This window comes from Echinops telfairi, unplaced genomic scaffold, assembly GCF_000313985.2.
Source record: "Echinops telfairi isolate 266 unplaced genomic scaffold, ASM31398v2 ScPeMD7_3;HRSCAF=10, whole genome shotgun sequence".
NCBI classification, from domain to species: Eukaryota; Metazoa; Chordata; class Mammalia; order Afrosoricida; family Tenrecidae; genus Echinops; species Echinops telfairi.
This window is the reverse complement of record NW_022103899.1, coordinates 1661488-1671959: the sequence shown is the minus strand read 5'-3', so window position 1 is coordinate 1671959 and position 10472 is coordinate 1661488. Positions and strand designations below refer to the sequence as shown.

General features: G+C 59.8%; 2 protein-coding genes across 2 annotated transcripts in view; both read right to left on the bottom strand.

Moving 5' to 3' along the window:
* Positions 1–377, bottom strand: part of HOXD11 (homeobox D11) — a 1907-nt gene extending 1530 nt beyond the window's left edge. Inside the window, exon 1 of the mRNA XM_004701707.3 lies at positions 92–377. Coding sequence (XP_004701764.1) covers positions 92–377 — 286 coding nt within the window. The remainder of the gene's footprint in view (positions 1–91) is intronic.
* A 6470-nt stretch (positions 378–6847) lies between these two features.
* HOXD12 (homeobox D12) lies at positions 6848–7816 on the bottom strand. Its single transcript, XM_004701443.1, has 2 exons — positions 7240–7816; positions 6848–7086 (listed from the first exon to the last, which is right to left on the bottom strand). Exons 1-2 carry the CDS (start codon positions 7814–7816, stop codon positions 6848–6850), a joined length of 816 nt encoding a protein of 271 aa, XP_004701500.1.
* Between the last annotated feature and the right edge of the window lie 2656 nt (positions 7817–10472).

The following is a 10472-nucleotide window of genomic DNA, read 5'->3' as shown; positions in this document are numbered from 1 at the left end:
CCCCTCCTCTTTCCTCCTGAAGGCTGAAGGTCTAGTGAGGCCTTTGTCCTCTCAAGCCAGCCAGGGCAGACGGGAGGAGGGAAGGCGGCACCCTTTCTGGCCTCTACTGGAGACCTGGCTTTGCTGGGGCTGAGGAGAACCCATAACAGGGCCACAGTCCCAGACACTGTCTGGCAGCTCTCGTAAAAGCTGACTGGGAGAAGGATGGGCTGGACGTGTGTGGCCAGGTTGGACGAGTAAGGGAAAGTCATCTGGCAGGACGACGGCTGCGACAGGAAGGACGGCTTGCTGGCGAAGTCCGATGGGGCCACATAGTAGGCGCAGCCCGGCAGGTACATGCTGGCTGCGCTCGGGCTGCACTCGTCAAAGTCGTTCATGGCTGCGCGGCGTGCGCGCCCGCCAGCCCCGGGCCGCTCCCCGCGCCGCCAACCTGAGCCATCGATTGCACAAGAGGCTTGGGCCAGGATCAACTAAGCAAAAATCCCCACCGGGCGCTGACGTGCAATTCATCTTGATTGATTCTGGTGGTAATTGTGTCACGTGACGCCATGGAGAGAAATGTCCTTATATCTATATCAGCGCTCGCCAACACGCCCCGGGACGGCTCTTGGCGCCAGGACGCGCGCGCGCTGGGGGCAGACCTGCCTCCCTCGACCGCCAGCTCTCCCCTGGCTCCTTCGGAGCGGGCTGCGCCGCAGGCCGGTCACCTGCGCGCTGCCGGCGGCTGCCACCGCTGGGCGCATCTGCCACCGCCCGGCCGGGTCGCCCGCCCGCGCCCGCCCGCCTGCGCCGCTTAAGTACGCGGACCGAGGCCGGCGGGGAGGAGGAGGGAGGGGGAGGAAGGAGGAGGAAGGGGGAAGGGAGAGAAGCGGCCAGCGGAGGGGGGAGCCCCAGGCCAGGGCGTAGGGGACTAGGTGTTAGGGTGTGAGGTTCCCACCCCACCCCACACACACACCCCTTCCTGCAGCCGCCCCCACCCCCGCGACGCCGCCACCCTGCCAGCCAGCTCTCTCGCCCGCCCGCCGGGAGCTTGTTGCTTCTCCTCCAAGGGGTGTGATCGCCCGCGCGGGGAGCCCTGATTTACATGTATCTCGGCCTGGCTTGTGGACCGCTTGGTTACTTGGCTCTCTCCTCTCCTGACCCCAGATTCCCGAGAGCGGGCCTCGAAAATCCCACGCCCACCCCCTCCCAGGGACTCCTGGAGCTCGGGCCTCGGAGCCCAGTTGACCCTCCTGCCCTCGCCCTCTGGGTTCCTTCTTTCCGCTCTCGGCCCTTCCCCTCTCTTTCCTTCGGCACCCTTTAGTCTTCCGTCTTTTTCACTAGCCCCTGCCTTCTCTCTCTCTCTCTCTCTTTGTCCTTTCCCACTTTCCTCAGCTCCTTCTTTCCTTCTCTGTCTCCTCAGCCTCTCCTTCATCCAAGCAGTGTGTCACAGTGGGACTATGCCAGTACCTTCTCTCCCCTGGTGCGAAAGGAGGAGGATGCTCACACTGCAGAGCCGCCCTCTGGCCCCAGCCTCCCTGGAGCTGGGCTCTCTGGTGAACAAAAGGATCTGCAGTCCGACTCTCAGGTGCCTGGCTTACTGCTCACCCCCCACCAGACACCAACCACCAGCACTGCCCCCCACCTCGCCCCACCCCCTCCGCTTGCCAACCAGGTCTGGAACCAACTCGCCTCCCATCCAACCCAGTCCTGTGGCGCACATCCCAGACCCCTCTCCCCAGGCGCTTTCGGAGGCTCTGGCCCAACCCAGTCACTGTGGCCCCCACGGCAGGCTCTTGGGCCCAGGGGGAGAGGCTCTCAGCAGCGCCAACTTCCTGGTTCGAGCCCCTGAGCGCGACCAGGCCTAGAGGCTGGCCCTTCCGTACCCCCATCCACTCGCCCCAAGGCCCCTCTGGCCTCAGCGGCCGCCCGCAATCCACTGTCCGATTCCAGGGGTCCAGGCGAGGCCTGGGATCCCGCCTCTGGGAAAACAGGAGCTTTCCAAAGTGGGAGAAAACAAATCAATTTCTCAAAAAGCAGCTTTCCACCCACAAATGCTAGCCCTGAAGGCCTGAGACTGCCCCTCTGGCTCAGGCAATCCCAGCACTGGATCTGGGCCTTAGTCCCACGCCCAGGGTCGACGGCGCTGCGCTGGGGCTAGCTCTGTCCCTGGTCCAGGTCGCCGCAGTGCGGGCGGTGTGCACTCTGCCCACCCAGCTGCCGGAGAGAGAGAAGGAGGATGGTGGGAGCTCGTATCTATTTTCTAGCAGATATTCCCTCTTCCTCTCTCTCTTCCCTCCCTTTTCCCTCCCTCGCCCTCTCCACTCCCTCTCCCTCCTGCTTCCCCCTCAGCCCACTGCGCAAACAGGTCTGCAGCGGCGACTGAAGGCACCCACCAAACCTCCCCCACCTAAAGCAGTGCATCTGTGGGTGCCCCGCTCCCTGCAGCTGGCACCAGACTCTAGCTTACCCCCTCCTCCCCAGCCGGAACCCACCGCACACGGATACGTCTCCCCATCTCCAGTCACCGACTAAGCCTCTTCCCTTCGGGCTGGCGGTCGACGCCCCGGGATCTCGCTCCTAAAATGGCTCCCCGGACACTGCACGCTGACCCTGCGAGCGCTTTGGACCCAGGGCAGCGGCGGCAGGGCCAGCAGGAAGGGGCTTTCTGGGGCCGGGGTGCACACATTGCTGGCACCCTCTCTCTGTTCACGGCGGTAAGGGACAGGGCGTATGCAGTCCGCCGCCCCCAAAGCGGAGCCCGCCGACTGCAAGGGGGGAAATAGGAAGGACGAACCATTCAAGTTCAACGACATGGCGACGGCGGAGACCGCGGGAGCTGTATTTTGGCGACGGAGGGTGCGCCATCTGCAGCCGCGCGTGGGCGTAGAACGAAGGCGACAGTGAGCCCCTTTCCGTGGGTTAGCGGGGACCCTGGCCTCCTCCCTGCACCCCCCCAACCCCGCACAAACCAGGGCGTTCGTTCCCGCGCTGCGGGCGTCGCCCTGAAGCCCCAGCTCTCTCTTTGGTCTTCCACCCTCTCTCCCAACCCCAGGGAGAATCGCAGCCTCTGCACCCGCGCCGCCCCCTCCACATCCTACCGTGAAGAGCCGAACGCTGTGGCCTTGTCCTCCGCCTGCGTGGCCCCACCCGAAACGCAGGGCACGCACCCGCACTCGGCCCTCTGGGTGCAGCCAGCCGCTCGGCGACTGGACGCTTTCCGCGCAGCTCTAGGACGCGATGCGGTATTTTCGAGCCACCCAAGATAAGACACTAACTTGACCTTAACTTTGTCAGGGCGCCCCTAGTATCTGGAGAACGTGAACAGACACTGTCTGGCAGCTCTCGTAAAAGCTGACTGGGAGAAGGATTCTGAGTCATTTCATTTATTGCCACTACAGTTCTGCAAGGAAGCTTTTCCTCTCTGCCAAACTTTAATTATTTATGCTCTTTTAAGAAACGAAAGAAGAGGAAGGGGGGAGGGCACCCAGAGCCAGACCCTTCCCTGTAGACCCTTCGGAATGGGTTCCTCAAGCGAAGCGACAAACCAGGGGAGATCACCTTTGTCCACGGGCGGTTTGGACAGCGCCCTCCCCAGCTTTGAAGGGGGGTTGGTGGTGGACGCAGCTGGGAGAGGCGGGGTGGGGGGACACCCCCACGTAAGCAGACATGAATATTTACAACGGTTCCGGATGGATTTCTCCTGAGTCCACAGGCCTCCTGGAAGCCTCCCCAACTCTCCTCCCTGGTGGGGGTAGGGGAGCCCCTAGACCTTAAAAAAACCCGTCAGCTCTCTGAACTCTCAACCGATTTAATGCCAGACAAGAGTCATTTCCCCCTCCCATCTTTTCCCAAAGGTTGTTTTCTTATCCAACAATCCCGCGTGGATTGCGGCGTTGGAGAACGCTGTGGCCTTTGTGCTGGGAAAAGTTGAGCGCTCAGATTCCCGCAGTATTTCTCGCCAGTGTTTTTTTAGGACGAATGCCTCAGTGGGTCCAAATCTCTCGTCGGGGACCTTGGCTAGCAGAGGAAAGAGGACGTCGCTCTCTTTGGACCTGTGACCTGTGCGGGTCAGGGAAGGAGAACGATTTGGAAAATATTCCTGAGCCCCGGGCGAGCAGACAGACCAGTTTGGACATTTAGAATAATTTGATTCTCAGGGGTGGTGGTGGTGAGGGCCATGGCTATCTCTACCCCTATGCCACCACCACCCCCAGACTCTGGGAAAAGAACGCAGCGCTTTAATGGAATATTGGGGAGAGAAAAAGGCCTCGGAGTGTGTTTTAGGGCCTGCGCCTGAATAAATCTGGGTTCTTAGCCCCTTCCGCAGCCCTTGGACTGAGTTCCAGTGCGGCCTGTCTTTGTTCCGTGGTTGTCCAGAAGGCAATCCAGCCGTGAAGACACAGATTGCAAAGTACCACCTTCTAGATGCACATGCCCAGGTGCGGAAGCCTGGAACCCAGAGGGTCCCTGCAGCCTCCTGCTTCTTGCTCCCCGCCCATTGTATATCGGTATGTAATGACAAGATTTAAAGGCACGATGAAAATATATTTTAAAATTACTCATCAAATTCTCTCCAGAAAAGGGGAATTGGAACGTGGAGCACTGGGTTTCAGAGATGTCGCCATTGTACTCCTCTTGATAGCACCAGGCTTCTCCGACTTCCTTTTAGGAGCCAGTGGGAGAGTTGCAAGGGGGGCAGACCGACCAATGAGGCCCCTGGCCCCCAGGGGTGCAGAGCCCATCATCATTTCCAAGGAAGCAGCATGGTGTGCTGGGCCCAGTGCCAGAATGGATGATTTCCACAGGACTACCACCTCAAAATTCAGTGGGGAGAGAGGTTTGGTTTTGCCTGTCTGAGGAACTTAGAATTGTAGCAGTCACCCTCAGGCAACAATGATCGAGTAGTTTGGGAATTTAAGGCCAAGTGCAGAAGCCCAGTGTCCTCATAGGGTGAGAGGCTTAGTCCTTTACACCTGCTGGTGCCACCCCATCCCCACTTTGGATGTTTCCTATGCATTTTGCTCCTAGGCTTTTATACACCATTTCCTGATGGCCTCGGAGGCCATTTTCTTCTTGAAGGAACAGTCAGCCTCTCCCACCCCTCTTCACTGAAACATCAAGCAGAAAATAAAAAGGAATTCGGTGTCCTGAAACACATTAGGAGGGACTGGGAAGCTGTTTGAACATCGACAGCAGCTCCCTCACAGAGTAACTGGACACCGGGTGTTTATTTCTGATGAAAATATTTCTAGCTGTCTGCTATACACAGGTGATTGTTGTTGTTTTAAATCAAAACAAAAATAAAACATGCACAAGAACAACTAGAGAACGGAGAAATGCAATTAAACAGTCCCCTGAAGTCAGTGGGCTGGGGCTCATGGGTCCCTGTGAGACAATCTCAGTTTGCTGCTCTGGGTGTGGTGAGGTGGGGGCCCAGGAATAGAAACCATTAGACTTTGGGAAGGAATCCGGAATCCTCGGGCTTTTGTGAGGCTCTAGTTGGGGGTTGGGGGTGCTGTTTTGCAGAAGGGGAAGGAGATGAAACAGGGACAGTGGCCAGACCCTGAGAACCCCTTGGTGTGGGAAACACCGCAGCACACCCAGAACAAACCTTGCTGCCAGCCTCCACAGGGTCAGCCTGACAGGGTCTGAGGCAAGTAGGCTCTGCAGAGGTCAAGCTTTCTTTAGCCTTGGAGAGGGGAGGTGGCCTGGCCTCTGGTAGAGGTGGTTAACTGGTGGTTGAGAAGGTTGGGGGACATGGGAACTTCTGGTCCTCTGCCTGGTCAAGAACAGCCAGGAGAGGGCTTTGACTCTGAGGGGCCTCCTCTCTGCTTCTTGAATAGTCAAGCTCTCCCATCTGTCCCAGTGGTGAGATATTAAGGTAATTCCCGAAAGTTATGTCCACACCTCTCCCCAGTGGGCCTGGAAAGCCATATTTAGAGTCAGAGTGGAAGACCCCTCCTCCCTCTCAGTCCCACTTCCTCCTCCATCTCTTCCCCTCCTCCCTGTGTGGTTGGGCCTCCTGGCAGCTGCCCTCACCTTTGACCGGGGCAGTGCTGCTAGCCAGGGTCCAGTTACAGGGAGCAGAGGCTAGCCTGGGCACCGGTGGGTAGAATAAGGTTTTGTCAGACATGTCTAGAGATTACCTGCTCCCTTGTTGGTGTCCCCCCCCCCCAGGGATGAAGTCCCCAGCCACTCCACCTAGCTGGCAGGGGTCAGACCAGCCTGCCTGTGGAGGTAACTACGACTTTGTCTGGCCACTCCTCCCCTCCTCTTTCCTCCTGAAGGCTGAAGGTCTAGTGAGGCCTTTGTCCTCTCAAGCCAGCCAGGGCAGACGGGAGGAGGGAAGGCGGCACCCTTTCTGGCCTCTACTGGAGACCTGGCTTTGCTGGGGCTGAGGAGAACCCATAACAGGGCCACAGTCCTTTCTACTTGGTCTGGAAGCAGGCCCCATTCCCTTCCACTTTTGAGCCCTAGATAGGTACCTGCGAAAAGCAAAACAGGCTGCAAATGGGAGGAAGGGAGACTAGAGCAGTCTAAACCTAGAAAAAGCCAAGTACAAGGTACAGAGCATGAACCCCAGAGCACCCCCCACCCCACCCACTGCTCAAAGCCAGTACAGATGACCACTGGTTCCCATGCAGAACCTCAAGGTCAAGGTTGAGCTTTTACTCCTGACCGGCTCTTGGTCACCTCTCAGCTAGAGGGAAAAGAGAGGAGACCCCGATGATGGCCGCTGGCCTGGAGACCTTTCCTCTAAATAGTGGTGCAGCCCCAGCAGAGAAAGAGCCGCGGAAAAGCCCCTCGCTGTCTCCTTCCCGCACCGGGCCTGCGGCCCGAGTGGAGTGTCAGGACTGCAGGGCGACTAGTAGAGCGCCAGCGCCTGCTCGCGCAGCACCACGCGCTTCTTCTTCATCCGCCGATTTTGGAACCAGATTTTGACCTGCTGGTCACTGAGGTTCAGCCTGTTGGACAACTCTTTGCGCTTCTGCCGGTTGATGAACTCGTTGAGGAGGAATTCATTCTCCAGCTCGGCGATCTGCTGCTTGGTGTAGGGCTTCCGCTTCTTGCGGGCCCTCCCCGGGGCCGCCCCCCACAGCAGGCCTGCAACACAGCCCCCAGAGCGCGCGTCAGGCTGGCGCTCTCCAGGCTGCCTGCCTACCCCCCACCCCCACCCCCGCCCAGGCTCCATCCCTCACGCGCTCTACCCCGACTCCCACCTCCCTGCCCGGCCCAGGGAACGTGGCCACCATTTACCGTCGGACAGCGAAGGTCTCAGGCAAGAGGCGACGCCGGCCGCCTGCACTGTCATGTTCAAGTTGAGCGGACCCTTGGCGTCATCCTTGAAACTGGAGGCGTCGCAGGGGCTCCCCTCTAGCAAGGCCGCAGAGCCTGCCGCTGTGCGGCCCACACACGCGTAGTCGTACTTTGCCGCTTTGAGGGCAGCGACCCCGGAGGTCAGACTAGACTCCGGGATGACGGGCGGCCGCCCCCGGCCTCGGTCCTCAGGCCCAGTGGCCGCATCAGGCATATAGTACTTGGCCTGCTCTTCCGGTCCGTCCTTGGCGCCCAGGGGCTGGAGGCTCAGGGGCCCGGAGCCGGTCAAGTAAGGCTGTGAGAAGCCGCCGAAGGCCGTGGCGCTGGCGGGCTGCGTGGGGGCGCAGGAGGCGGGCGCGGGGGTCCAGGGCAGTGCGCCGCGCGGGTAGGAGATGGGGGGAAGCGCTGCCAACTGGCCGCCATTGGGCCGCAGGTTGGAGAAGTAGAAGGAGTCTGGCGACTGCAGATTCAGAAGCGAACCCACATAGCCCGCTCTGTAGAGACTGCGCTCACACATCTCCAACAAAGGCTTCGGCTACGCTCGCAGCAGTATTTAGTTACAACCGGGAATAAGAGGACAGGCTCAGACGATTGGACAAAACTTTGCTTGCAGGTTCTTCAAAGCCGGTCATTTCAGCACCGCCTACATCCCCCGACCCGTTTCCCCCCCTTCAGGGTATTATGATAACACCCGCAATATTCGAGAGCGCACGGCGAGACTGGCCAGCAGAGTCAGAGCTCGCTGAGCGAAGGCTAAGACTTCTGGGCCGGCCTCAAGAGCTGGGAGTACCGGGCGGAGGGCGCCTTTGCTCAGCTGTCCCGTGGGACCCTTCGGGGTCGTGATTGGCTTTGCGCTCCCATTTCCCGCGGGCCCCGGGGCCCCCCGGCTAGTTTCCTGTGCCTTTACGTTGTGGCCAATGCCTTTTCCCAGTAATGCATGCCCCTCAGGCTTCTCCTGGACGGCCCCAGCCCTATCTTGAGCAATGTAATTTCTAACTCCATCCCCACCTTCCATAGACGCTCCCTGGAGTGACGCCGGCAAGGGGAGTTAGCAGCGAAATCCAGCGCAAGGGAGGCTTGTTGAAAGCAGAGAAAGGGCGCGCCAACTGGGCCCAAACTTTGCACCCAGGAAGGGAGGCTTGACGACACTCGGGCGTGCATCCTCATGGCGGGGGCCTTTACTCCTAGGGTAGTCGCTGTCCAGGTCCGTGGAGAATGCTGGTCAGGGGGCTGGGCAACTCGATTTGCCAGCAGTGATCAAAGGCACATTTCTTATAGCTGCAGGGAATCACCTTGAAGACTACCCCCTGCAGAACCGAACTCCAAGGTGTCCATCCGACCGGAGGCGGGCAGAGCAAGGCAGGACGAATTCCCTCCAGGCGATGGTAAGGGCGGAAGAGCTGGGGCGCACCGGGGCAGTTGGCTAGCAGCATTCTTGCATCCTGGACCTCTAGAGGTGCGGACCACTGGCAGGTTCGCTGATCCTGGGAATAGAGAGGCGGGCGGAACAGCGCTCTCTTCCGGGGCAACCGCTGGAAGCGACGCGCGCATCCCTAGCCGCAGGCCGCCGGGGCGGGTCTGGCCCTAGGGCTGGGGGGGCCCTCCCCTCCAGCCCCCAGACCTCCAGCGACCCTGTGACAGGCGCCCGCCCCAGCCGGCAGCCCGCCCAGCGGCTCCCAAGCCAAGCTGGAATTGGTTACAGCCGCCAGCTCAGCACAGACCACACAGGCGCCGCCGGAGGGCAAGGCTGACCACCGCGCAGAGACTTTATTGTGTGAGTTATGGCGACCAATTGGTCGGCTCTGGGGAACGCAATCGACTTCTTCCTCCCGCTCTAGGGCAGAGGGAGGGGGAGTGGGGTGGGCAAGGCTGGGACTCTGGAAGGCTCCCCACTCATTTCCTTAAGAGCTCAATTTAGAGATAAGCTCCGGTTCAGAGGGCCTTGCACAGGGTAGTAGGCACAAGCTGCCATCCAGTACTCTGGGACTTCGAGGACTCAGGTCCCAGGTTCTGACACCGTTTTTTGCGGGGAGCCCTCCCTGTTCTCAAGGTACTGTAGCCTCATCAACCGCTAGAGCTCCATTTGTAACCGGCTTGCTGTCTCGGTTCGTGCAGCTCAGAGCACACTGGTTCTCAGCCTCTCCAAGTCTAGGAGAGTCTACTGGGACCCTGGAGCAGCCTCACAGACGCAATTGGCCTCCTGGACCTAAAGACGGAAAGGAACTAAATGAGAGAAAAGACCAGAACAGCTATCCTGCCTCCATAGCTTCTTAGCCTCAAACAGACCCCAGCCAGCCCGTACTATCGCCTGGACTTATGACTTTCGAGGTCCCCCAGGCAAGGTCGGATGGTTGGAGCGGGGCGCAGGGGACTTTCAGACAGCGGGGAGGGGCCTTGGAAGTCTTGACTGAGGAGAAAAGGAAAGAGAAATTGGACGCGGAGCTAAAAGGCGAGCTCCGTCAATACCGCCGACTGCCCAGGAGATGGCGAGCGCGCTCCACGCCTGGCAGGCGCCGCCACACGGTCAAGATCAACAGTGAAGGGCGGCGCAGCCAGCCTGGGGTCGCCTACCCCCGCGCTGTCACGGACCGCTGCCAGGCGCGCCAGAGAGGCTCAGAAAGCCGGAGATCGTGACCGCAAAACTGACGCGGGACGCGGTACCAAAGGAACCCAGCGGACTGCCGAGGTCGGGCGAGCGTCGCTCCTGCCCCATTGTTTGGATGCGGGTCCCACCGCCAACGCCACTTTCAGCTCTTGCATCGCTGGTACGGCGCAGGCCTCAGTCCCCCCACGGGCGGTGCACAAAACCTGCCGGGCCTCTGAGATGTTCCTCCCGCCGCCGATGGATCTGAACCCGAAGGCCAGGCTCAGTTCCCTCCCGCTCCGGGGCACCCCTGGAAGTCTCCCTTCCAGCTCCCAGCTGCTCACCCGGAATTTGCTCTCCGCAATCCGGAATTTAAAAAGAAACCATATAACAGCGAAATCTTCAGCTGTTACTGATTATTTAGCCTTTCATTCAAATTTCACCGGAGAGCTTTTGAGCGCCGTTTTAATCGCCAGCAAACCTCCCCATTTCTCTAAAGCGGAGGGAATCTGATGCACACACCACAGATGAAAGGAAAGCCCTTAGGCAACCCCTCCCCCTAAGAAATATACCTGGAAATGGAGTGCCC